This window comes from Varanus komodoensis, unplaced genomic scaffold, assembly GCF_004798865.1.
Source record: "Varanus komodoensis strain SLA01 unplaced genomic scaffold, ASM479886v1 scaffold27, whole genome shotgun sequence".
NCBI classification, from domain to species: Eukaryota; Metazoa; Chordata; class Lepidosauria; order Squamata; family Varanidae; genus Varanus; species Varanus komodoensis.
Genome location: NW_025335701.1, coordinates 8,603,315 through 8,630,634, shown reverse-complemented (window position 1 = coordinate 8,630,634; position 27,320 = coordinate 8,603,315). Strand labels below are relative to the sequence as shown.

The window sequence follows — 27,320 nt, the reverse complement described above, 5'->3', positions numbered from 1 at the left end:
CACCTCAGAGTAGACCCACTTGGGATTGTCATCCTAAATACGTCTACTCAGAAATAAGTCTCATCGAGGTCTTAAGGACTTATTTTTTTATTATTATTACAAGATTGCAGTCGATCATAAGTCAGACTTTTGGCGAGAGTGGTCTTCAGTGGGGGCCTACAGAACATGGGCATGTCCATGGTGTGTTTTCAAGGGCCAGCAATTCAGGCAGCATATCAACATCTGTCCCCTGCACTCCAGCAGTGCAAGCTGAAATCGATCCTGCCTAATCTTGGAAGCTAAGCAGGGTCAGGCCTGGGCAGAAGTGGGATGGGTGACTTGAGTGTATGATTCTAGGATTATTGCTGTCAGCTGCCTAGAGAGCTTTGGCTATGGGCAGTATAAAAATGTAATAACAACAACAATAACAATAATAATATTACAAGGTTCTCACATTCACCACTGGACTGAAATATGTCAAAATCCTAATGAGTGCAGTCCAGTCTCACTCAGCTCAGGTTTCTCAAAGAAGTTGACTGGAAGCAGCTGAATTGACTAGAAGGGCAAGGCAGAGTCAAGTCCAGCCATCCAGGAAGACTACCAGGATAGATCAATGCTGCCTAGGACTTGCTTAGCAAGAGCTGTTGTCTCAGCAACATCCAGAGGCCATCCAAGAAAGCTGCCTAACGTGGGCTGGCTCTCAACTGAATCCTCATGGGGAAACCATGTGGTTCTTAAAAGCCTTTGCCTGATTCTGCAGCTTCTGCCTCCTTTAACAGGGAGGTGCTAAGGATTTCATGGTGTGAGGGTGGACCCTCTCGAGTTCAGGGAAGTCACGTCTTCTGGCCTGCAGGACCCCAGGGTAACTGACTCCGGCTTACTGGGCAATGGCTTTTCTACTTCCGAGGTGGAATCAGGGAAAGAGAAGGCATCTCCTCTTGTCCATCAGGAATGCTGTCTGTGGTCACCCATAAAGCTTATGGGCACAGCAAACCTCCACTGGCTATGGGGCTTGCTGTAGCTAGAAGCCAGGCAACTGCAGGTTTTCTAACCACAATCAAGAAGGATGAACATTAAAAATATAAAAAATCCACGCCAGTAAATCCTTGGGCTCAGTTTTGCTGGAGTGACACCTTGGATTAGTGTCTTTGCTCCATGGCCAGCCAGAGACAGAACACCTCAAGCTTTGTCTGGTTAAGCACAAAAACCAACCTGACAAGCCCCCGAAAGGACCTGCAGTACACGTGGCACACATTTCTTTTAACGCCAATTGGCACATTTATTTGATTTCTGCATTTGTATGGCAAATGCTTTAGAGAGTCTATTGAACCTTGAAATAGGAAAAAAGAGAGACAAATCAGTCCTAAAATCACCAGTACACGTGGTAAGCGAAGTGTTAATGTATAAAGCAATACAATCAAAAGATGCAAATTGCTGCGTTAAAATTAGTGCCTATTAGAGGGAAGTCCTTGTAGTAACGCACTGCTATTTCCATCGACTTGGCACTTCAGAAGACGCATTACTGTGTAAAGCTACATTCCAGATGCAGTGCAGCACAAAAAGTGTTTTGCAAATGTATCGGCATCTCCTGCCTTCCCTGAAATTTGACGGTCACTGCCCAGGCAAGGGCTAGGCAGGCCAGGCCAGGCCGCCGCTTGGAGGGGAGACAGCGCGCGCCCCCACCCACGTGCATGGCCGAAACCGCACCTTTGGCGGACCCACCCCGCTCAGCTTTCTCTTAGAGCATTTTCCACCTTGCATTCGTTCACTTTCCCCTAATAGTCTTTCCACCTATTTGAGTTTTCGCATTAAGGGCACAATCCTGCCTAAGGAAAGCCCTACAGCCAGCTGGACTGAGCTGGGAATTGTAGCCCTTCTTGCTGTTTAAACTTTTCTAGCATTGCATCCTAAATAAATTTTCTGTTTTAAGGGTGGCTTTGGGACCTGAGAACTTTGTGGATGAGAGCACCTGGCGGCATTACATTCAGGGGCAGGTGCTGCTGGATCGGAAAGGTGCATCAGCAAAAATAAAGCCCAAGAAGCAAACATGCTGGTTTTAAATGGCAAAAAGGCACCCAAATCGCCAAAAAACAGACAACAAATAGAGGCAAATGGCCTGATGACAACTGAGCACAACCATGTGCTCTGACGGACAAGTTCTCCATCAGGCACCAATTTCAGACTCACCTCTATTTTTGTTTTGTTTTTTGCATTTTTACCTGTTTAAAATGTTAGGAGGACACAAACTTCTGTGATTCACATGAGTGAGATACAAACTGCAGCACGGTCTCCCCACCTTTCCCACGCTCCCCTTCAGGCTTCTCACGTACTAACATGATCGAGGGACATACCAAAAATGGGTTTGCCCACTAGTTCAGCCTCTAGCGCAACGCTTTCCACCCCAGACCTTCTCTAGCAACGGCGAAACCGCAGTCCAACCCAGAAGCTGTGTGCACTAAACGGGGGCAGGTTTCCTTTAAAAAGAAAGGTGGAAGGAGCATGCTAAGACTGCCTGTAAAGCACGATGCCTGCTTCCTTTTCATTCTTCTGGAAAAGCTGGAGTTTTCAGAGTTTCAAAATAGACAAACACAAAAGGATGATAATGGTACGATATGGAGGCCTCATAAAGAGTGAGTGAAGAAAGCACAGTGAATACAGAATAAACGTCCGAGGAGGAAGCGCTCTGGCATGCAGAAACGACGACACAAAGATCGAATGATGGAAGTGCAGAGGAGGTAGAACTTCCCTGAGAAAAGTCTTCTGCATCCCGCAAGGAGCACAAGCGACTGACCCTGTGTGTTCGTATCAAGGCCACCCTGGGCGGGTTGGAACCTGCAATTTCAACTCTGCAACAGGTGAAGACTTTCAGGTGCGAATGAGCCATTGCAGATATAGTATTCTCTGCAAATTCTTCCAGCACCTCAAATGCAAAATTTTCTGGAAAATGAAATTTTCAGTTGGTTCAGCTGCCAGACATTTTAGTCAACCGTTTAACCCCCAGCCAAGCGTATGAACTGGCAGCACTAAAAAGTGCCATGTTCTGGACTCCATAGATGCTGCAGCAATTACAAAATAGAAAACATGGAAGGGCCCCCAGAGAAGGAAAAAGGGCAACTGACACGGTGGAGGAACTGAAGCAATGAGCTCGCAGCATCCTGCACTGTTGAGAAAAATGGTGTACGGGAAGACTGAGTCAAGGGGTATAAAACCATGCAAGGTGAGGATGAGCAGAGGTCTCTCTCAATTCTAGAGCCCAGTGGGTCACCCCATTGAGCTGATTGGTGGGAGATCCGAGAGAGATCAAAGAATGCCATGCTTCACACTGTGCATAATTAAAACTATCAAATTTCTTTGATCAGCAGGAAATGGCCACAGCTGTGCTTGGCTTTAAAAGGGGATTAAGCAAATTTAATTTAGGGAGGAGAAGGTCTCTGTGGCTACTTGCCTTGATGGCAATATGCCATCTCTGGTATGGGAGGCAGTGTGTTGATGAACACCAGTCACTTGGAAACATGACCGGATGCGCTATGGACTGAAAGCCACTTGTGGGTCTTCCACAAATTGCTGTGGGTGCAGAATGCTGGACTAGAAAGCCCCCACATCTGAAGTGGCACAGCCCTTCTTACGAGGACGGTCGCCTTGCCCAGAAGGCATCCCGGGGTCTTCAGGCCTTCCTGGTCACGACGGGGCAATCAGGGCGGGGGAGGCACCCCCGAGCCCTCCATGCTTTGAGCTTTGCTGCGACCGCTTTTGTTTACATAAGGCAAATAGGATGGGCTAGCCAGGTCCTTGTCCAGGGATGGCTTATTCAGGCCCACGTCACTGGTTGAGCCTGCAGTCAACAAGTGATGCAAATGGATGTGGGAACATGCCTTCGTCAATTCTTTACAACCTGCTCGGTCATTTAAGGCACAATTTTACACCGACAACTGCCAGGGCAGGCTGGGAGTTGTAGGCCATCTTTCTGTCTAAACTAGGATAGGAGTACATTCTTAGATTGCTGCCACATTCGCATAATCCTACACCCACCATCTTTTTGGGAGTTGGGGGAGGCGACTATGTCTGCAAGGCATTCAGAAGCTGCTGCATCAAATCGGTCCATCGTCCTCAAGACGGTCCTGGAAGACAAGATGCTCGAGAGCAGCCACAGTTCAGCACTAAAGCTCGTTATGCCCTTTGGTCCATTTCCACCATGAGTTCTTCTTGAGGAGCTGCTGCAGGTGAAGAACCGCACTGGCTTGGTATCAAATCACTGAGGCGCAGTCACGAGACTCGTGGGTGCAAGGGTCTCCCCACAGCACGGCTCTGCAGCTAGCAGCTCGGCCGACGGCTCGCTTGGGTTGCCCCTACGACGGGCTGTCCCTCTGCTGGAACCCGAGGAGTTCCTCTGCGAGGCTCAGGAGGCTGTTCTCCTCCAAGGCAGTGATGAGTCTCTGGATGGTGGCCCTCTTGCCCTCCGAGTCGATAAACCTGCGCAGCAACTGGTACGCCTGCTCGTACAGGCCCTCCCGTTCGTACTCGTGCGCCAGGTTGTCGATGACGGGATCTCGAAGCGCCCGGCAAGTCACCTGCAGAGACCGGCCCACCTGCTTCCATTTCTTCGAGACAAGTTTGGCAAACTTCTGATGGTCGTCCGGCGTGATCCTTCGGTTGACTTGGAAAAGGTAAACGGAAAAGAAATCTAACTCATTGGGAGACCTTGTACATGAACACCGTTCATAGGATTAGGGCTTTTGGCTGCCACCCTATACAACAGGAAAGGAAAAGAATTGCTAGGGTGCCATCATTTCCCACGTGCACGGCCACTGGCGTTGCCTCCTGCCTCTCCCATTTCCCCTCTACCAACCACCCGCCTTTTTGGCGACAGCTTGCTTGATGGAGAGACCTTGGAAACACGCCCTTTTGGGGTCCTCTTTTTTCAGCCAGTCTGATCCGTGTATTTATTTATTTATTATACTCATCCCCTTTCAAGGAATTCCAGGCAGCTTACATATGGATAGAGACACAATTGCATGCACACACTGTTTCGTCTTGTTCATGGCGGGGTTCTTCCAACGCCTCCCTTGAAACACTCACCAAATGGCTGCCCTTGGAATGTGAAGACATCTCCCTGCACACAAGACCCTGAAAGCTCCGAAGAACCGTAAGACAGAGGGGAAGAATCCAGAGACCGAGGGGAAGAATCCAAAGACGGAGGGGAAGAATCCAAAGACAAATACTGATTTCCTGTGTTGCTTTCTGGGTGACAACTAAGACTTCTAAGGGATTCCTCCAGCTTTGCAATTTCTTCATCCCTGAGATGGTTAGGCTGAAAGAATAAGTAAAACAAAGCATACCAAGTTTTGCTTCTGTTCCAATTCCCCCCTCAACTGGCTCTTTTCCTTTCCTAGATTGCAGGGCCAAACTAAAGAGTTCTCCCACTTTGAACAGGTGAATTGGGTGAGGGGAGTCTCCCTACTCTGGTCTCCTTGCTGGAATTCTACCAACACCAGGAAACCAACAAAAACTGGTGGCCAGATTTTTTTTAAGTGAGGGGTTATCCTTTTGAGGGATCCTTGAGTGGTGCAGATGGGTATTCCAGGACAGCCGGATTTGGTTCTGCACTTCTGCAGAAAACAAAAAAGTATTTCAAGTACTTGAAAAAATCCACGGCTGCTGTGCTTCTCTTCAGAAGAGTCATGCTTGGCTCATCTGACAAGAATACACTGCTTTTCTTTAGGGCCATGCTTTTGCAGATATGAAAGAAAAACCTATACAATTTGCCAGAAGGTCCTTTTGATCCTGTAATAGCAGAGAATGAGAATCCATGGCTAACTGAAAATGTTACCTTTCATTTTAAAAAAAGTTTCTAGCCCTTATTGGGAAAGCAGGCAGGGTGCCTTCAGTGCTCTGAGCGGTTCCCCGTAAGAGACATTCCTGGAAATGAGATTCTGCTACATAGTTCTCTGGAAATGAGCACTCCACTGAGCTCCTTGCTCTCCCTGCATGACACAAACCCAGAACTATGCAGAATACTCAAACCTGGGCATTGTGCAAAACTTGGCACGAGCTGCAGAATCCAGCCCTGGCTGCAGGCTGGGATTGCCTAGAAGCTCAAGTCTCTGAATTGGCTGTGACCCAGAAGCCGCGGCAAGCCCCCCCCCGCCCCCCCCGCCCTCCGAGTCCGGGCGCCACCTTTTCATGAAAGATGCAGCTCAGGCAGCGTTCTTCTTCCCGGAGCATGCTGTCCAGCTGCTCGGCGCCAGCTTTCAGCTCCATCTGGACAGGGATGGCGCTGCCCACGGAGTCCTTGAGGTGTCTCTGGAGAGAGTCCTGGAGGGTTCCCATGCGGTAGCTTTGTAGAAACTTCCTGCAGTTCTCTTCCTTGCAGAATTTGAGCTGGAGGATCAGGTGGGGGTCACTGCAGTGCACCTTCAGCACGTCCAGCCCGTTTAGGCTCCCAGTGGAGTCTAGAGAAGCAGCAGGGAGGGGAGGAAAAGCAACTCAGTGGCAAGCAAAGCAAGGCAGAGTTTGGAGGGGTGGGACACCGGAGCAGCTGCTTTGCAGCCTGATTGCTTCTCAGGTCTCGACCAAGTGGGAGAGTGCAGCTCTCGGACTCAGCCCTGGGCACCTCCAATCCAAATAATCCCAGGCAGACACACTGGGAAAGGCCCGTTTCTGCTTCTGAGCTTGCAGAACTGCTGCCAGTCCAACCAGGCGATATCAGAGTAGATGGAGAAATGGCCCCACTTGGTGTGGAGTCGCTTTGTTGCAGGTATGGCCGTGGCATTCAGTCCCTTGCAGAGCACTAGAGCAACGGGTACAGCAGCTTTCCCCACCCCAGTGCCCCCCAGATGTGGCAGCTGGTGGGAGGTGATGGGAATTGCAGTCCAAAGCAACAGGACAGCACCAGGCGTGAAAGGCTGCCGTGTATTCAGACACACTGATAACTAGCCAATATAGATGGGAAAGTACAGAATAGCTGGATTCCAAAGCATGTAGCTTATGCAGAAGTTGGGGTCTGTACTGGGCAACTGGTTGGGGAGAAGTCAGTCAGCCCTGACCATAAAGGGGGTTCCCCTCACTCACCATGCTTCTGATAGTTAACTCTGCTCACCTTTCTGCCAAAGCACCCCAGGAAGGCTACTGTGGAAGGTCCGTAATGCCAGAGACTGGAGAACATGGGAGGGCAATAAATCCAGATCCCAGCCCATTCAATATAGGACATGAGACAGGCCCTGTGTCCATCTAGCTCAGTACTGCCAGCACTGGCTTGCAGCTGAGCTGATGGAAGGGCCCTTCCTGTCTCAGGCTCCTGGGAAGGCCACCTTCCCTCGCACAGGTCTGCCCAGTTCCTGCACACATTGGGAAAGGCCCGTCTTTTGAGACTGCCACTTTCAGGGGCATGTTTGGTAGCAGCATGAAGGAAGGACTTCTTGGCAGTGAGTTCCACAGCCAAGCTGCCACAACCAGGAGAGGCTGCAGCTGTTCCCTCCCTGCTGTCCTTCCATTCCCAGTCCTTCAAGCAGGCCTCCGGCGTATAAGCCAGATGACACGTTTACTCTGCAGTTGCAGAGTTTGCTGTGTTTTCTCCTTGCTTTTCTCAGTGACTGTAAGCCAAGAGGAGCACGCCGTTTGGTAGAAAGGCAGGTAGAAATCGATAAACTCTCTCTGCTCCAGTCAGGCAGCGGTATGATGCTTCCCCGAAAGCCAAGAGTTGGGGCTGGTTTTGGAAGGAACGGCATTCTGGTGACGGTTCCAGAAGGGCTGATAAAGTTCAGGAAGCCCAGCCTGTGGGGAAGGACCTGCACCAAGAACTTCAGGATGGGAAAAGTGAGTGTCTGAAAAGATGTGGGCTTGGCACAGGAATGCTTTTAATAGAAGCGCTGTACTCCAGGAGCAGGGCTGTTGAGTTGGTTTTACCGTAAGGAAGCAAAGGTGACGACTAGGATCACCTGGGATGTGCAAGCAAGCACAGCGGATCGGGCCACAACTACTCCCCTTGCAAGGACAGCGGGGAAGGGGGAGTCAAGGAAAAGGCTGCGGACAGACGCCTTGGTGGGAGAGTCGAAAATGATTCAGCATGGAGAAGTGCTCAGGAAGCCCTGGCTCTTGTCCGGCAGGGCTTTTCTTGCAGCCCAGCCAGGCAGGAAGGGACAGCAGTGGAGGCTCCCAGAGCTGGGCCCCTTGAGACAGAGCCGAACCTGGACCCGGCACGTCTCCAGCCGGGATTCCTCGGCCAGGCTGGAACCCGAAGCACCTTTGCAGCTTACACTAACTGCCCCACAGATCCATTCGCCATGCAGTGGTGCAGGGAGACCCGAGAGTCAGTGCTCTCATGGGAAGCCGCTTTCCGGGTGCCAGGTGTATTCCTGGTAAAAGGCTTTCCAAATCAGACAGACCAGTGTCTGGGCGAGTGCAGCCAGGGCTGTTCCCTATCATCCCCCCTCTCAGGGTCATCGTTTCAGGGGGGACGCTGGGCTTTGGCCCAACGGCCTGGCCCCAGCTGCACCCCGAGCGCTGAGGTAAGAAAGAGGGAGCAATCGCCAGACCAGCCCTGGAAGCTCTCTCTGCCTCAGGAAGGCGGGAGAACAGGCAGCGGCTGCGAGGCATCTTCCTTTCTCCTAAAAGATGCCTCCGTCCCCCTGGCTCCTGCTAATTTCCTTCTGCCACACACGGCCTGTCTCTTCTGCCCCACGGAACACACTCTTCCAAAAATGAGGCAGGGCCAGGGAAACACCCAGTTCCAGGAACACTCAGCAGTTGACAAGAGCCGGAAGGAACAAGGCAAGCAAATGCTGTGCATGAGTCACCTGGGTTGGGGTTAAGGTGCAGCAGGCAACTTTGAGTTCCTCTGTCTTTCAGTTCTCTGGGGAAAAGTTAACCAAAGCTAGCGCTGTGAGTTTAACGCCTTTCCATGCAAACTGGGGAGCTGGCACCAGTCACCGATTCATGGACTGAGGAGGGAATTTAATGGCCACGTTTCGAAGCCGCAGGGTGGAGGGGACTGGACCGTGGCACAGATCCCCCCAGGTCAGTTGGTCTCACCTGTCAACAACACCTGGCAAGCAGCTCGGCAGCGTAACCCCAGGTGTTCCCCAGCGCGCCATACGCACCCGCAAATGCCAGCTTGAACGCCTTGAAGACCCTCTGCTTATTCTGGGGGCTTCCATAGAGTGCGGGCAGGAGGACATTTTTTGACGTCGACCGCACAAACAGGTAAGCAGTTCCCACCCAGGCTTCAGAGCTGTTGCCCATCATTCTGCAACCCTAGAAGAGGCAAAAAACAGAACACCAACTAGGTGGAAACACAGGCTCTCTTGTTTCTGAAGTCGCTCTGAGCCACATGGGACCCGCATCTTGTGGCGCGGTGCCCTGGGACAGCCGCTCTCCACATTTGGACCTACTTCTTCCATTACTGCCCCGCAATTAGGCTCGCCATGGTGAGCTGGTGCTGGCCCCAGGTGAGCGTGCTGGGCACCAGCCACCCTCCTGACGTAGGGGCTGTAGGGAAGGACCGCGGATGTCATGGGCGCTCGGCAGCACCTGCTATTCCTTCTCCAGTTCTGGGGAAGAATGGAGACAGGGATTTTTCTCTCCTGCACGTGCACAGTCCCAGAACCGACTGGACTTATCCTGTGGGGCTGCTTGGTGGGAGATTCAGGCCGGATCGAAGAAGGACCTTTTATGTGCACTGCATGGTTAAACATTGGGATTTGCTACCGTGAGATGCGAGGACAGCCACCAGTTTGGGTAGCTTGAAAAGGGAACGGGGCAAATCCACCGAGGAGGAATCCGCCAATGGCTACACCTCCCGATGGCCCTGGGCAGCCTCCGGTGTCGGCGGCAGCAAGCGTGCAGGCTCAGCTGCTGAGGGATGTGGGTGCTGCCTTGCCTCTCCCCTGCTTAGGCCAGTGTCTCCACAAGAGGGCTGGGGGAGAAGGACCCACGCCACAGCCCCCCTTACATCCCGAGGGTTATTTTGGAGCTACATGGCACAGGCGCGTGGAGGGGCTCAGGTGGGCAGGGCCAGGCTGGCAGGGCAAGATGATCTTCGCCGGTTTCTCCTGCTGTGGAGTAAGCAAGGTAAGCAAAGGCACCTCTGCCTGAAGCTGCTTGGAAGGCCAGGGCGAGGCGTGGACACTGCCCTGCAGAAGCACCAGTGAGGAGGCCTGGTTGGATGCAGCTTTCAGTTCTGGCTCAGCCAAGGAGGCCAAAAAAAAGGGCAGGGTCGGAGAAGGATAAACGCGATGGGAGAACCAATGGGTGGAGGACAGAGGCTCAGAAGAGAGAGAAGAGCGGGCTTTGTGGCTCAGGCAAAGATGGAAGATGGGCCTTCCTCCTCCTAGTGTCCGCCCGGCCCAGCCTTGCTTTCCCCAGCTCAGCACACTCTGCGCTTCATCCCATCGTCCTCAGCAAGCCCGTGCTGGCAGGGGTGAAGGCAGTGGAAGCCCAGCACAGCCAGAGGGCACCAGGCTCGGCTGTGTTCGTTGGAGTGATGGAGACTGTACCCCAGCCAAACGGGGTGCCTGCTGGGTGACCACTGATGCTGCGCAAGCTGACGCACAGAGCATTAGGAACATGGCAGATGCTCAGCTGGGGAGAAATTTAAACCAGGCGGGTGTGAGGAGGACGCCCAGCCTGCAGTCGCCCAGGCTTGCTGGTTCAGGTTTGGGGTGGGAGCACATGAGCAGGAATTAGCCAGGGCATCCGAACTGTCAGTCACCAAACGAGGTGAGAGCCAGCCTGCTGAGGTAGAACAGAGAGGAGTGGAGCTCCAGGTGCATATTTAGGCTCTATCAGGAGGAACCAACCCAAGGGGACCAATTAAGCATCCTCGGCTCTTGCCCTTCCGGCTTTCTAGTCCTCCAGCTGTGTGAGCCACCCGGACCTTTCAAGAAAAGAGGCACAGAGGAAATGTTTCCCATTTGGATCCAATTCTTCACATGGACAGACACAATTCCCACACATCACTGGGACTGTTACTTTGGTTTATGCTGTTTGCACAGCTCAAAAGACAGGCGTCCAAGGTTTTCATCCCCTAATAATGGGAGAAAGATATGCTCTTGATGGTGGGCTAGTTTGAATCCAGTTGATTTTAATGCAGCAGTTTAAATCATGATTTAAATGTCTAAGAAAAAAAGAGTAGGTTTTAAATCCAGTTCCCACATTTTTTTTAATTTGTGCTTTTCCTTCAGCATCGGTTATTAAAAACAAAGATGCAGGTATTTGAAAATCACAACGTCCTAGTCTTCACTCTGTATTTGTACTCTGCTTTTCCTTGCAAAGGGAAGGGTATTGCTGTCCTGAACTTCCAACCACACAGCGCATGAGCCTCTTGACCGGCGTGGGGAAAGGAGGCCTTCCTGTCTGGCCTGGTAAGTGGCACCGGCATGCTGCTGAGCTTCAACAGGGGCCTCCTCTCAGCAACCTAAGGCTGGGAGGAACTCTGGCTCAGAGGGAGAGATAGTTCCAGAACCACCAGAGGGAGAGAGAACACCAGTTCTCCACCCTGAGATGCCCAGCACCAAGCTCCGTGATCTCTGGGCGGTCGCTGCCAGTTGGTGTCAACAATACTCAGCTGGAAGGGGCTGATCCAGTGCATAGCAGCGTTCTAAGTTCGAATGCAGCGACTGCTATTTCTGATTATTAGTTCAGTTTGCAGGATTGCTCTGCAAACAAGGCACTGTAAACTGCAGACGAGGGCCAAGGATTCAGTGCACTAAAGGAAGTCAACACAAAATGGTGTTTCTTTCAAATTCACGGATTCCAGGGCTTCACTGTGGCCTAAACGCCCAGATATTTTCAGCAGCTCATCAGGCTCTGTTCCAGAACAACCATATTTCCCAATGAGATGGCCAGGAAACATTATTATTCATCCCATTTCTGTTATTTGTGCCTGCGCAAGCCCATGTTGTGCAATCTTCGTCCTTAAAGCACGCTTAAGTGGATTTGCTCGATGGGCAACAGTGACTTTTGATAGGTTACAAGTGCAAACGCTGAAATGTTGATTTGTATTAAGTTTGGATGTCATGTTAAAACCAAACGTGCAATGTGGACGATTGCTCAGCCCAGCCTGCCACACAGACGTTTGGACGACGGGACCCATCAAGGCTGAGGGTCCCTTGGAAAAGAGCCCCCAGGCCAACTCCTCCACACTCCCACTGCAACCTGCCTGGTTACCTGCCTCTTGCTCTGCCCAGCCAAGGGTGCGGGGGGTGAGGAGGAGGAGGGAATGCCCCAGCCTTCTTGCTCTGGGCTCTCAGCCAGTCAGGTGGGCAAGTGGTGGCATTGGAGAGAGGGACAGTGAGGAGCAAGAGCAGGTGGGGGTGATGGTATTGACAGAGGCTGGCTGGTAGGTCACAGGAATTGCACTGAGAAGGCTAAACTCACTGGAGGAAGCACTCATGCTAGGGAGGGTAAAGGCAGAAGAGGAAAAGGAAACCCAAATGGGGGATGGACGGGCGCCTTAGGTAAGTCAAAGCCTGGAATTTAGAGCAAGTAGGCATGGTGCCAAGTTGGAGGGCTTTCAGTCATCAGTCGGAGAGGACTTAGAAACACAGGAAGAGAGCGAGTCAGAAGGGGCCTCCCGGGCCATCTAGTCTGACCCCCGGCTCCAGCTGGCTCCACTCATGACATGCCTACCATGTGCATGTCCAGCCTATCCTTGGACACCCTCACTGACGGGGCCTCAAACACCTCCCGTGGAAGCCCATTCCACACCCTCGGGGTCCTAACTGTCAGGAAATGCTTCCTGGCATCCAAATGGGACCTTGGCTCCCTGAGCTTGGCTCCCTTGGAGCATGTCCTGCCTTCCTCTGCAGGGGAGAACAGGTCTCTACCCACCTCCGTGTGACACGCCCTCACGTACTTGCATGTCACCAACAGATCCCCTCTGAGACTCCTCCAGGCTGAAGAGACCCAGTTCCTGCAGTCTCACCTCATACGGGATCCCCTGCAAACCAGCCACCAACCTTGTGGCCCTACGCTGCACTGACTCCAACCTGGCTAATCCATTCTGTAATGAGGGGCCCAGAACTGAACACAATACTCCAATTGCGGGCACACCAGAGTTGTGTAGAGTGGTAGTAATACCTCTCTTGATCTAGAAGCCACACTTCTGGCTATGCAACCAAGGGTGGTGCTCGCCCTCTTGGCCACCGCATCACACTGCTGACTCATGTTCAGCCTGCAGTCAACCAGCACCCCAAGGTCCCTTTCACAAGTGCTGCTCTCCAGCCACTTATCACCTAACCTGTACTTATGACAGCTATTCCTATGCCCCAAGTGCAAGACCTTGCACTTATCCACATTGAACGCCATCCTGTTGTCTCCTGCCCACTTCCATAGTCTGTCCAGATCCTTTTGGATCTGGAGTACCTGCTCCTCCGTTGTGGGCACTGCTCCAGTTTTTGTATCATCTGTGAATTTGCTCAGCAGACTGTTCACCCCTTCTTCCATGTCATTGATGAAAAGATTAAACAGGATCGGCCCCAGGACAGAGCCCTGGGGGACCCCGCTTGTCACTGGCCACCATCCCAATGATTCCCCGGTAATGGTTACCCTCTGCTTTCGGTCAGTCAACCATGCCTAATCCACCGGACAGTGCTTTGGTGTATCCCAAAACTCCTCCGTTTCTCCACCAGGATATCATGGGGCACGTTGTCAAAGGCCTTGCTGAAATCCAGGTAAACCACATCCACTATATCCCCCGTCTAGCCACCTTGAAACCTTGTCCTAGATTCCACAAGGTTCGTCTGGCAGGACCTGTCGTTGCCTCGAAGTCCCTGGTGATCCTGCCTACACCCTGGCCTGGCTATGTCATTTGTCCTCACATGAATCACCAGAAGGGGCTGGTGAGCCCCCAGAGCAAACAAGATTCTCCACTCGACCGGATGGCACATAAGAACTGCAAATAGGACCCCGGACTCACAGTCTTAGCTTGACGGTTCTAGCCTTGGGTGGCTTTCTCACAGGCAACATATAAGCACTAATGATCCGTAGTACAAGCACGGTTGATGTACCTGGTTTTCCATGGCAGCACGGTACTATTTTCCCCATGTGATTCTTAAATGTATCCTTGGGATACCCAGTCCGGCCATTTTCTTGTGGAAATAACACTCCGTTCCTGGACTTGCCCTTACATTCTATCAACTTGGGATGCACTCTGCTTACCGGCCCACATGAAATATTAAGCCACATGGGTCAGCTCATCAGTGTGACCCCAGGATGTTGAGGCCGCCCATCGGGTTCAGGTAGGCTCTCCATCACCATCACCTGCTCCTTTTGTGAGTCTCCTAAAGCAAAGCTCAATTTTGCACCAGCTGTTCAGATCCCCCCCCCCAAAAAAAAAACAAGTGTTGGCCTAAAACTTGCATTATCCCCTCCTCTGGCCAAGCTGCTTGGGGCCGTCCTACCTCACCTGGGGGGCTGCATATTCCTGGCCACTATCCTATATGAAAGGCTCAAGTATTTTCTGGAAAGCTGGTGTTTCGCTTGCTTGTTTGTTTTTACAAAGCCGAAGACACTCCTCCAATTTCCCCAGTGTTCTGCTTTGTTTTAATAAGAGAAGAAAAGCCTGGCCTGCTTCAGAGGGTGCTTTTACTCCAGGGTAACTAACACGGAGCACTTTCCCTAGCTTTGCACAGAGGAGGCCTCTAGCCCCGTTCAGAACCCTCCTGTGAATTAAAACGCCTGCGCTGAAAGTATGGGAATGCCACTCGTGAATATGCCCCGTCCCGCTCAAGACAAACCTGTTGGGTGGAATCCTGTGCATGTTTAGGCAGCAAAAAGCCTCCATGCTGGGAAGCGCAGCGCTTCTTCGCTGCCTCAAGCGCACAGGGACAGCGCGGCGCGACCGGGCGCGCCCGCATCAGCCGAATCGCTTGTCCTCTCCAGGCCAAGCGGCGGCGAAACTGCCTGCCTGCCTGGCACGTCTACAAACATGGAGCGAAGACCAGCGCCAGTTCCCGGAATGAAACCGTCCAGCGCGCAGCCGCTTACCGGAACGCGCCCCGGCGAAACCTTCTCCCTCGCCTTTCTGGAAACCAGAGTCATCTCCGCCTCCCTCTCGGCCCCTCCGATCTTGGCGGCGGCGGCGCGGGGGGATTTCCCTCCCGCTCCGCTTTAACAGCGCCGCAAGCGAAGCCCGCCAGCCGTGCCCGCCCCTCCCGCTTCGCCATCCCCCGTCCGCTCGCGGCTGCCCCTCGCCTGTCGCCCGGGCCGAACTCCGAGGCAGCGCAGCGCAGCGCAGCGATCTGGGCCCCCGGCGGCGGGCGGGCGGGCGAGCGGCGTGGGGACGGGGGTCTCCGGCCGCCAAACCCGCGCGGCCGGGGCAGCGCTCAGCCCCTTCCTTACCTCCCGCGGCCGGCGCCTCCGCGCTCCACACGCCCGACAGCGCCGACTGCGGCAGGCGCCTTCCGTCTTTGCGCATTAGCGGCGCCGCGGAGGGAGAAGGCGCTCGGCGGCGCACACATCGCCCCGCCGCTCATGTAGCGGGCCGAGGAAGGGGGCCCGGACGCGCCGCCACGGCTGCCTCGCGGGGAGCGCGTCCGTCCCCGCCCCCCATGCCCCCCGCGAATGCCCCCGGGGCTTTCCGCCTGGGTTTTCCGCCTCCCCTCCGGGAGGAACTCTGAGCGTCGCCCTCCGTTCGCACGGCGAGCGCCAGGCGCTACTGGCCGGAGCACCTGCCAATCCTCGCGGGCCTGCGCTCTCCATTGGGGTGGCTCGCTGGGAGGCGGCCACGGCGCGGGCCTGCCCCTCCAGGAAAGCCCGGAGGCCAATCGGAGGAGGCGCGGCGACGTCAGCCGGAGCGGGGAAACTTGCTGGCGTGGGGTGCGTCGCGCTATCTGATCGCAGGTAAGTGGGGCAGAAGCGCGCGGCGGAAGGCGGCGAGGGTGCCGGCGTGCGCCCTGTGTGCAGCCGGCCCGAGCCCCGCGTTTGGGAGCGGGGAAACGGGGAAGAGCGCGGTCCTTCTGGGCATGTGCAGAGTGCCTGACCTTGACCCAGCTGGGATCTGAAGGCAAGCCCCTGGGAGTCATAGCGTGGTAGAGTTGGAAGGGGCCAGAGGGTCCAGCAGGGCAGGACTGCCAGGTCAGCCATCCTTCTCAGCTGGCTGCCCAGTTGCATCCTGAATGCCTCCAGCTTGGGAGAGCCCGCCATCTCTCTCGGTCACTTGTGCCATTGCTGGACTGTGCTGACAGTCAGGGGTTCTGAGGCTGCCTTCCGCCCTTTTTCCTTGTTGCATTGTCTGTAATTGTGCCTTTCGAGTTTCCTTTTTTTAAACATTTCCACCCCTCTTGGACTCTTTTACTCATCAGAGTCACCGGCCATGTACCTTTGCTTATCCTTGTTCTGTGTATTAAAATTGGCTTTCCTAAAATGCAGGAGATGTGTTTGGCCACGTGTGACTTTCACTTCCCTTGAGTGAAAGAGCAAGGGTCGGCAACCTTTAACACTCAAAGAGCCATTTGGACCCGTTTCCCACAGAAAAAAAAAAACACCGGAAGGCCCAAAACCCTTTTGACATCTAAAATGAAGATAACGGACTGCATATATCATTTTTTGCCTTTATGCTATATATAAAAAAACTAGTGTGTTGCATTCATGAAATCAATGAACTGCTACAGAGAAAACAAATTTTTATTTCTGCATGCAACAAAAACATTTTGAACTCCCCCCCCCAAAAAAAAGGAAGTAGATCTATGTCTTCATTAAGATTTATTTATTTAGCAGACTTATATGCCGCCCCATTCGCCTAAGCCTCGGGGCAGCTTACAAATAAATAAATATCATTGGTACAATAAAATACAGAAGGAGACATCCTGGCCAAAGTTGTTAAAATCAATAAATAAAATCAACAATTAAAATGACGTTTAAATAAAAAGGTCTTGGCCTGGCGCCGAAAAGCAAATGACGACGGCACCAGGCAGACCTCTCTGGGGAGCGCATTCCCTAGATGGGGCGCCACCACAGAGAAGACCCTCCTCCAGGTACTCACCCACCTAATTTCTTTCACAGAGGGCTCCCAGAGAAGGGCCTCTGCCGCTGATCTCAAGGGGCAGGAGGGCACGTATGGACATAAGCACTCCTTCAGGTAACCAGGACCCAAGGAGGAGAGCTTGCAAGCTGCCCTGGGCTCATTGCAAGAGGGGAAAAGGTGGGGCATGAATATAATAATGAAAAACGTATTGAAATATAAAAAACAGTGATACTGATAATAACACTGAACATGTGCAGTTTTGCATTTTAACCTCATGAATCATAGCACCATCTGGATGCAGGGGGGAAAGGGGGTTTGCGCCTGCTGTCCCCACACCCTCAAAACTTGCCGCTGTTTGGAGAATCACTTGCGTCTCCCAAGGTCCACCCACCCACCGCACAGACTAACTTAAGGTTGGTTGGATCCAGCTAAGCACCCCCCCCCCCACCATTGCAGTCGGGCCAGACTTGCTGATGGTGACCTGGAGCACCTTATACTTGGATGAGACATTTTATGGAGACATTTTATTGCCTGAACTGAGGAGTGGCAGGAAGAATAGTCCAGGGCAAACAGTGAACAGGTGCGACTTCCTTTTGCATGAAACTTATTTGCAAGACAAGGAAAAAGCACCAACTGCAGGGTCACTCACTGCACACCACACCGTTGTCCCGTGGCTTCCTCCGTCGTCTCGTATTGTGAGCCCATTGAGAAAGGAACCGGTGGCTTCTGCAGGCGGGAGAGGGAAGGAGGAACAGCGGTTCTGTCAGTACTGAGAGGTATGCTAGAAAAAGTCCTTTCCAAGGGGCGCCTCTGGCTAGAGAGGGATGGCGCTTCTGTTGTCAAGACAGCTGAAGTAATGTCGGCAGATGGCTTTGCCCGCTGTGCATCCAGTCCTTTTCCTTCGGCTCAACGAGGCCAGGCAGGGAGGGGAGCAGAGGGACCAGCCGGCTCCCTCCAAGCCATTTCCAGGAGTTGGGAGGGGCTTTCCAGGCACCCCACCAGAAGGTCCCACTGGTTGTACCCCTGCCCTGGGTGCCAAGCTTGGCCACTGATCCAAGAGATGTCCCTTTGCAGCATCGCAAAAGGTGCTGGAGTGCAGCTGTTGGGCCACACACGGCTCCAGCTTGCGGGGCTAGTGCAGTCAAGGCAAAAAAAAATTCTGTGTGATGGAAAAGCTTGCCTTTTTTATGCCAGCCGCTCTTATTGAAAGAAGACCTGGACATTCCCATAAGGTTACTTCTTGAGCATTGATGAGCAGGAAAATGTATCAGTTGATAAAGCTGCCAGGCTTTCGCTGCCGGACTTGGCCAGCTGAAGCTCACGAGGTGAAGGAGAATCAAAGGAGTTCTTTTATGCCGGACAAGCTTTTATTTAATTGGAAATGTCAGCTCTGGGCTTGCGGGTGTCTGTGCCACACAGTCCTTTAAGGAGCTGCAAGTAACCCATCAGTAGGAAGGCGTTTCCTTAAATATAGGAATGCGAGCTTGTGTGATGCTTGGAGAGGGCAGGAGAAGTTCTCAGTCAGGGTGTGACAGAAGGAGTAAAGCAGCACCTATTTAAGAAGGATCCGCAGGTGGAGCTGCTTTCTCAGTTCTGCTCTTTTTTGCATCCGGGGCCAGGCAATCTATGTTAGGCTAACTGGATAACCCAGGTCTCCTGAGCAGCTGGGTGGAAGGCAGGCAGCGGGAGGGGAGGGCCGCCAAGCTTTGCCTTGGACGAACAAGGACATGTCAGTCATACTAGAGGTCTCTGTTGGGAAAGTGGAACACAAGTGCATGAATAAATCCCATCCAGTGTTCTCTGCTTAGTAGACTTGCTGTGCAAGGTTAGACAGAAGAAGCGCCTTTTTCCGGTCCAGACTTCCATAGGATGGCAACTTTTAAACTCCTGCCCTGTGGAGTTCAGCTTGTGGTCGGGACGGTACTCTTGGCTTCACTGTCTTGGGATCGGTCCTGCTTAACCCAGTGACGTTCGCTGTGAAGTAGACTTGGATAGGACTGAGTCCCTCTGGACTCAGTGGAATCCAGCAGTTTAGGACTCTTGCATTGAAAGCTTTATTCAGTTCTTTCTTTTTGAAGGCCATTGATACAGTCCTAGATGGTTAAATTCTGAATTCATGGAATTCATAGTACACTCTTTCTATGTCTACTGAGCAGAAAGTATTGCTGAGTTAAATGGGACCGACTCCCAGGGGAAAGAGAGTAAGATTGCAAACTTAATCTCCAGCCAAACTCCCTAGGACTGGAGTCTAAAGGTGCAATCCTAGACACATCTGCTCATAGATAGGATCCATTGGATTTAATGGGGCTTTTCCCAGGAAACTGGGCATCGGGTTATAGCCTTGCAGAGCGATCCTGCACCTGCCTACTGAGAATTAATTCCTGCTGGATAAGCAGACATAAGACTTGTAGTTTAAAGCTTAAGCCCATGCGTGTCTGATCAGAGGCAAGTCCCAGTAAGTACCCACGTATCTGGAAGTGAGACCGCCTAAAATCTCTCGGCACACAGTTTCTCCACTACAACTGTGCAATGGCCTTTCTCTTGGCAAACGTCCTTCAGTGTTTGAAAATCGTATCTCTTGAATGTGGGAAGTTAGTTCTTCAAAATTTCATTTCACCTACGTTAGGACAATGACAGGTGATCCTATAACAAGGGGCGGCGGTGGGGGGGGACCTCCTAGGGGTTTCCTTTAAGGGGTGCCCTCTCCAGCCTGGTGCCCACCAGAGTTCTTGAACTACAACTCTCAGCATCCCCAGCCTACCTGCTAGGAGATGTAGTCCAACATGTCTGGTGGGCACCAGATTGGGGAAAACTGGTAAGATGGGGCAAGCCTAGGCACCTTGCTCACAGGACAGGCATGGATGTTGAATGCTGTAACTCAGCTCTGGACGTGCATCCCGGACTCGGCCCGGTTATTTCGTAGCTGATGGTTCCTTTTGCGGGGCAGCTTGTTTTGCAGGGAGGAAGTGCAGACCTGGGAAGATGCCTACACCAGCCGCAGATGCTTGGAGATATTTGCCTGAAGAAATCCTGGCCCACATCTTTTACTACCTGCCTCTGAAGGACAGGGAAGCCGCCTACCACGTCTGTCAGCACTGGGCTGTGGCGGTGTCTTCTAGTCCTGTCTGGGCGTTTACGGAGATCAGGTAAGCCGGAGAGGCACTGCAGCAGGAGCTGAATGCGCCTCTGGCCCCGGAAATGTACCATTGCTTGCCCAGAGAGCTGAGTTTTGTCGCCCACGCGTCACAAGACACGCTGGGCGGATTCAAACGTAGCACTGGACCCTGCCACGGCTGCAGAAGCCCTTTCAGTCCCAGGGCTGGACGCCACTTTGGCGAAGCCACCCGGGCTGCGTTCCAGGCTGAAGACAAGCGCGACAAAACGTATCAACTTATTTTAGATCAAGGTCTCATTCCCAGTAGGTGAACCTTAATGGGACTTGGCTCTGATCAACCTTTTAGAATGGGGGAAAAGCCTACAAAAAAAGATGGGAACAGCCAATGTTTCTACCAGGGAGCAGGGGTTTGGGTCAAGGGAAGGGGGCATGGCTTTCCAGACAACCCGGAAGGCTAGATTGATACCCTGGGAGGCCAGTTATGGCCCCGGGGACTGCAGTTCCACAGCCCTACAAGATGTATTCCACAGTATTACAAGATGAAACCTAGCCTTGCCACACCTGGGCAAAGGAGTTGGACGCTTTTGCTAATGCACAGCTTGTGACATCTTCCAAACCCAGGCAAACTGTGATTTATCTTAACTATGGTTAGTGGAAACAAGCTAGTGTCAAGGCATAGTTTATGAACCATGGTTAACATTAATCACAGTTCGTTGTGGTTCGGACCACACAGGAAACTGTAGTCAGTCTAAAATAAAAGTGGGGCCTTTGTCTGCTTGTGGACCTGCTGGCCAAGGGAGGGGGGTGCCCATGATCAGTGGGGGCACAGGGTGTTCTGGGACTGTAGCCTTGTGCTTGAACGCAGCACCAACTATTAGCAATGGAAGACCTTTGCAGGGCTGGAAGTGGAGGGGTGAAGCAATGTACCCCCAAATTGCTAAGGTACAACTAGACCACTCAAGCCACACCCGGAAATGTTGAGTGGTGGCCACTGGTGACACTATCGCACTCTTGGTGGGACAGACAACACCCGGGTCCTTGCTTTGACAGGTGGACAAAGGGGGCTCCAACCACTTTGCAGTAAACTTCAGTTACCCATGTGGCACCAGTGCCCTCTGCATGCTTTGGACTTCAGGTCTCATCGGCCCCAGCCAGCCATGCCAATGTCCGTGAAGGCTGGGACTTGTCACCTGAAACACCGTATTGCCACTGGTTTAATATCACAGTAGCTGGTCCTCCTAGATCAGCTTTCCCCACCCAGGATCCTGCCAATTGGTGGCATGTGCCGGCTGTGAATTCTGGGAGTGGTAGTCCAACACAACTACAGGGGCACCAGGGTGGGGAAGGCTGTCCTAGAAAGACTGAGGGCCAGTCCTCACAGGCAGGTGTGTCTTCTGGAGGACTTCCAGCGGCGACTTGAAAGGGACCGTCACAAATACAGAATGACCGGCAACAAAGTCGGGCTGCTTCCAGTTTTGCATTTGCCAGACCAAAATGCTGCACCGTGTTGCCCTTTGTCAAATCCCTTTCATAAAACTTTAAGGCTGCTGTGCAGGAAGGCTTTGCAATACTAGCACGGTATTGCACATTTAATTTTTGTAAAGAATTCATCCATTTAAGAATTATTCTGTAGAAGGCAGCAATGGATGTCACTAGAGGGGGATCTTTCACTCCCAATATTGTAAACGGACTTCACACTGGCTGATAATTTGCAACTCATTCAAACAGCAACTGCAAGCAAAACACATCTTTAAAGATCAACAGTAGGTTTCGATTATTTTATTTATTTATTTAAAACATTTCTATGCCGCCCCATTCGCCGAAGCCTCGGGTCGGCTCACAACAATTACAATATATCCCCTGTCCTGCTGCCCGAGAGAACACTTTAATCATCTCTTGTGCTGCTGTGTTCAGTGAAGAATCATCACAGCCTAAGGCTGATCACCCCGGTCTGTCGCATGGTTGCTTGAGGGTTGTTTAACCTTCAAACAACCCATATCGCCTAAGTCCAGATAATGCAAATAGCCCAACCAGGGCTTGGATATTTAAAGTGGCTGCATGCAGCCCAGTCCATGCCGGCTTAAATGACCCCCAGCTTGGTTGGCTTTGAACATGGAAGGGCTGAATGCAGTTGTCAAGGGCAAGGTATTTTGGAGGGCTGATTCATAGGGTCGCCATAGGCCGGGATGCCCTGATGGCATGCAGTAACACAACAGACCAATTGGACTGACACACACCGGTCTCGATGGCCGTGTGCCGCCTCTGTTGTCAGAGCCAACATGCCAGCCGTCTCCAGCTGCAGGAGAACATGGGCTGGGGGTGCCTTGTTCTGGAGGCTCCCGCAGGAAGCTGTTCGGCCATGGTGTGGGCAGAGGGCTGGCCTAGGTAGGAAGAGCCCTGCCGAGTCAGACCTAAGTGGTGTTATGCAGCCGTGGCAATGCCGAGTGGTGATCTTTCCCCCGTCCCTCAATGCTCTTGCAGTTGCGACGCGGAGGAAGGTACGTTGCTGAGCTTGCACCCGTTCTTGCCCCACATCAAGCACCTGAAGATCACGTTTGATCAGTCCAAGCAGGCGACCCGGAGGAACGTCACCCGGATCTTGGCCCTGCTGGCGGAGCAGGGCCACAAGCTGCAGGCGCTGTGCATTGAGTGCCGAGGAGAGAACCCTTACTTCTATTCTGGCCAGGACATCCTGCAGAGCATTCAAGGGATCTGCCAGAGCGAGAACGGGATCGATCTTCGGTACGTTGACTTTCGGAAGATGCCCTTCACGCTGGATGACGGCCTTGTGCGACTGATGGCCTTCAGCTCCCCCAAACTGCACACGCTGTTCATCAACAACCGCACTCTGGTGTGCAACGTCAAACCCAGCACCCTCGTCGAGGTCCTGCAGGCTTGTCCCAGACTCTCCACTTTGGGGGTTTATTATGCTAGCTTGTCTGAGGAAGTGTTCCAGGAAGTGGTGGGGGCAAGCAGGAGCACCTTCAAGTGCCTCGACATTTTCTGTGAGCGCCTGGACAAGTACATCCCTGTCATCCCGGAAAAGCTTTGGGCTGCGGTGAGCGAGAAATATCCGCAGCTCCAAGTCAAGCTGGAGTTCGACCACACGGTCCCCGCTTGGAAGATCCCTCGGATTCTCAAGGCAAACATCCCGGTCTCGACGCTGCAGCTTAATACCTACACATACATGGTGAAGCAGATTGAGTTCGTCACCAGCAACTACAGCAGGACGCTGGAGGTGCTCGTCCTCCGAACCACCTCCTCGGACGACCTCAACTCCTCCCTGATCGAGCTGGCCAAGCGGTGCGTGCGCCTGAGGGAGATCCACTGCTACTGCGTGGTGAGCCCAGGTGTGGTGGAGGCATTCCTTCTGCACTGCACAGGCCTGAAATGCTACACGCTCAAGACGACCAAAGAACGCAGCCCTTGGGGTGCAACTGTAGTCCAGTGATTGGCAGCTGGGCCATTGCAGCCGTGCTCCCCGGCAGCAGGAGCGGCGCTGGCCGGATTGTGTGGTTACCACCTCCGCCACCAGCTGGGTTTCCTCCCGCTGAGCTGCCACTATCAGGCAAGACTCCAGTTCCTTCTCCTCTCCTCCGCTGCAGACTGCTTGCTTACCTGCTCTGTGCTCTGGCCCAGAGAACATAGTGCTGAGAAGGACCAGCAGCGAGCAGCCCTGCCTCTTCGCTCGTTGGCTGTCTGCTTGCCAGGCAAGCCAGCGGAGGTCCTGGCGACGAGAGCTGTTGCAGAAACGGGCAACGACGCTGGAAGGAAGGCAGGGCCTTGAGGGGAGGGCAGCCTGCTGCAGGTGTCCAGCCCACAGGTCTCCAGAACGTGGTGTTGGCATGACTAAAGGACTTTGCTGTGCAAGTTTCGCTGGAGTCAGCAGCTGGTGTTTTGGAGCACGCTGAAATTAGGTGCCATCGAGTCTATCAGGTGATATGAAACACACACCGATCCCATTATCTCACATTATTACTCTGCTTTTGCACTAGGCACAGGTTAGTAAAAATAGCACCAGAGGTGCAGGTCGGTATATTTTTCCAGCTCTTGTACAATCACAGAAGTACACAAACTGATTTTATGGCCTTTAATAATTCACAATAAATATTTGCAGACAGAAATACAGTATTGTTCATGCAGGGGCAAAAAGCACATGCAGAAATACAAGGGGTCTTCAAAAAGTTTATGCACTTTTTAAAACTCTATTTATTTATTTAAAACTTTTATATACCGTCCCATCATTGATGTCTCAGGACGGTGTACAACACCACCAATAAAATAAACTTTATTAAGCTTAATAAAATGTATTAAGAATTTCAAAAATAAATCACATCAGTTTTCTACATAGTTACCTTCCTTTGCAATGCATTTTTCCCAGCAACATACCAACTTTTTAATGCCATCAGCAAAAAAAATATTTATAAAATATAAAGGTATTGAAACTTTTTGAAGACCCCTTGTATATAGACTGCAATGGATGGAGTCACCTGTATTAGGTCAAAATGTTAACTCCAGCATCCAAACTTGAGCTTCCTCGGCTAGTTTCGTGGCATTAAAGCCAGAGGAAAAAATAATGTTCACTACCAGTTTATGTATGTATGTATGTATTTATTTAGCAGACTTACATGCCACCCCATTCGCCTAAGCCTCGGGGCAGCTTACAAATAAATATCATTAATACAATAAAATACAGCTGGAGACATCCTGGCCAAGGTTGTTAAAATCAATAAATAAAATCAACAATTAAAATGACATTTAAATAAAAGGTCTTGGCCTGGCGCCGAAAAGCAAATAACGACGGCGCCAGGCGGACCTCTCTGGGGAGCGCATTCCATAGGTTAAGCCTGAATTAAGTTCCTGAAGGAAGGAATTGCATACTTAGATTTTCCCAGGCACATGCGCATTTTCCTTAAAAGCTTCTGAGTAAAGTTCAAAATAAGCCATACTTCTAGTAGACCCATGAAATGAAGGGGAGTAACTGAAGGCCAGTTTATTGCAATTAGTCTACTCTAAGTAGGACATATATTGATTTTACAGCTTGAGCATTTTCATTCCCCCTTTTCATCCATGGCAAGAGTGTGTAAACCCACTTAGATCAAAATTGTGCGTGATAGAAAGTGTAGCACCAAATGCCCACTGTGAGAAGACCTTACAAAGACCCTGCAAAAATTTGGGCGGGCCCACTGTTTCTCCACGACCCATCTGAATTCCTTTTACTTTCGTATGAATCTGCAGGCAGGTGCTTTTTTTTTCATTTAATTTCTATACAACACTCAGGGAAATGTAGATCTAAGTGACTGGACTCAGAACCAGGGCTTTAGTTTGCACTCAGCCATGAAGCTTACTGGACGACTCAGCCTAGCCTACCTCGCAGGTTTGTCGTGAGGTTATGGTGGAGAAGAGTAGGACCATGGAAGCTGCCTTGGGAACCTTCCAATGTAAAAATAAGTAAAATTCCATTCAGAATTTGGGAGCATGTGGTTTTTGCGATAACACAATGCCAACTGATTTCATAAACGTTTTCTTTGCCTTATCATTCAAAAGTGTGGATTATTTTCCTCTTAGGAAGATAAGTATCTTATTTAACTAAGCGCTTGCAGTAGCTGGGCTCAATAGGATTTGTCTCTGAGGAGCTCTTTATAGAATTGCACTTGGGAATAAGCCCCATTCAGCTTAAGGGGATAAACCCATTCAGCAGGGGTTTCAACCCGGGGGCTCATTTCAGAATTTGACAATCTGCAAAACGGTTCCCATGCAGGATGTGGCTGGTCCCATCAAGGCGGCAGTGAGGACCTGGCTAGTCAGAAGACCGGTAATTTTCCCAAGTAACTGAACAGGAAAGGCAGTTTGGGCCAACAGCAGGCAAAGTTGTAACCCTAAGCAATCTTAAACAGGTATGGAATGCAAGGAGAATTAGGACTTTGCTATGCCAGACGTTCATTGTGCCCTGGCAGCCCCAGACTCACGGTAGTCTGCAGGTTCTTCACACCACATCGCAGTCTTCCAGGGCCTCTCCCACACTGCAACTGCTCTGCCATGGGGCAGTGGTGTGTTTTTGCAGTTGTGCAGCGCGGCAGTACCCCTGCTTGCTTGGGAAATGCAGGAAAGCAGAGAAAGCCCAGAGGGAGATAAAGCATGTGCAGGAGCTGATCTTAACCCTCTAAAGGATCCCACAGAAGCAGCTTCGGTAAAGTGGTGGGTTAAATGCCTCGTGCAGAAAAGCCCGCCTTTCTGCATCCACCTACACAGCATTGCAGCTCTCATCCTATTGACACCCCACACACCTGCCTGCAACCCCAAAGGAAAGAAAAATGCCTTGGCCCCAGAAGGAAAAAATCCACCCCGCCCCCCATCTCAGAGCAACAGTCCCACTCTTGCCCATTGGATGCTCTCACTATGCCCTCTGCCCCAGAAGGTACTGCATGTGTGAAGGGGGAAATGGGGGGAGGTCAGGGAGGCTGGGCTTGGAGGGGGGAGAAAGAGCAAAGAGGGAACTGGGCCCTTTCATCCTGGAGGAGACTCAGAGGGGATCTGTTGGCGACATACAGGTACGTGAGGGGATGTCACACGGAGGTGGGTAGAGACCTGTTCTCCCCTGCAGAGGAAGGCAGGACGCGCTCCAACGGAGCAAAGCTCAGGGAGCCAAGGATCCATTTAGATGCCACTTCCTGACAGACAGGACAGACAGGGTGTGGAAGGGGCTTCCACGAGAGGTGGTTGAGGCCCCATCGGTGCGGGTGTTCAAGGATAGGCTGGACATGCACATGGTGGGCATGTTGTGAGCGGAGCCGGCTGGAGCCGGGGGTCAGACTAGATGGCCCGGGAGACCCCTTCTGACTTTGTGTGTTTCTGAAATTCTTAATAAAAAGAGTTTTTAAAAGTGCGGAAACGTTTTGAAGAACCCTTGTATTATTTTGAAGGCTGCAGGGAATGAAAAGTCCCACAGGGCTCTGTGCTACTCCGTAGGACTCCCGCTTATCTGTGCAACCCTCCAGTCCCACAGGCCTGCCCAGAAGGAAGCCCCATGGCGATCAAATGCATGCACGGCAGGGCAGCAAATCTTTCCCCGCTTCAGGTGGGCTGCAGTACAGGAGGTCAAGCCAAAAGTGAACGCAGAGGTGCCACTTAATTTAGCGTTCCATGCAGAACAGGAAGCCTTTTGCCTGCAGGTGTTGCCTTTCCCCCGACTGTGGAGGGTTCCCCCACCAGCTTCGTAGCTGGAGCACAGAGCAGGATGCAAAGGGCGCGGGGGGGGGGGGGGGA

The 27,320-nt window shown here is 52.0% G+C and overlaps 3 protein-coding genes across 7 annotated transcripts in view; 2 read left to right on the top strand and 1 right to left on the bottom strand.

Annotated features, from left to right (window-relative positions):
- Positions 1-1,233: 1,233 nt before the first annotated feature.
- TRADD (TNFRSF1A associated via death domain) lies at positions 1,234-15,465 on the bottom strand. Of its 2 annotated transcripts, none has more exons than XM_044434282.1 (5): positions 15,316-15,465; positions 9,075-9,228; positions 6,154-6,428; positions 5,056-5,287; positions 1,234-4,633 (listed from the first exon to the last, which is right to left on the bottom strand). In XM_044434282.1, the coding sequence occupies exons 2-5, from the start codon at positions 9,217-9,219 to the stop codon at positions 4,326-4,328; spliced, it is 960 nt and encodes a 319-aa protein (XP_044290217.1). In that variant the 5' UTR covers positions 9,220-9,228; positions 15,316-15,465; the 3' UTR covers positions 1,234-4,325. The 2 variants fall into 2 exon arrangements, with proteins under 2 accessions (XP_044290217.1, XP_044290216.1); XM_044434281.1 differs by lacking the exon at positions 15,316-15,465 and adding an exon at positions 14,962-15,056.
- A 254-nt stretch (positions 15,466-15,719) lies between these two features.
- Positions 15,720-24,722, top strand: LOC123025467 (F-box/LRR-repeat protein 8-like). Of its 4 annotated transcripts, none has more exons than XM_044434210.1 (3): positions 15,720-15,816; positions 19,887-20,085; positions 22,536-24,722. In XM_044434210.1, exons 2-3 carry the CDS (start codon positions 19,922-19,924, stop codon positions 23,503-23,505), a joined length of 1,134 nt encoding a protein of 377 aa, XP_044290145.1. In that variant the 5' UTR covers positions 15,720-15,816; positions 19,887-19,921; the 3' UTR covers positions 23,506-24,722. The 4 variants fall into 4 exon arrangements, with proteins under 4 accessions (XP_044290145.1, XP_044290144.1, XP_044290146.1 ...); XM_044434209.1 differs by lacking the exon at positions 15,720-15,816 and adding an exon at positions 17,030-17,053; XM_044434211.1 differs by lacking the exon at positions 15,720-15,816 and adding an exon at positions 17,088-17,116.
- The window catches only part of LOC123025322 (F-box/LRR-repeat protein 8-like), a 13,036-nt gene continuing 9,583 nt past the window's right edge, over positions 23,868-27,320 (top strand). Inside the window, exon 1 of the mRNA XM_044433910.1 lies at positions 23,868-23,990. The gene's annotated coding sequence lies outside the window, so the exon portion shown is untranslated. The remainder of the gene's footprint in view (positions 23,991-27,320) is intronic.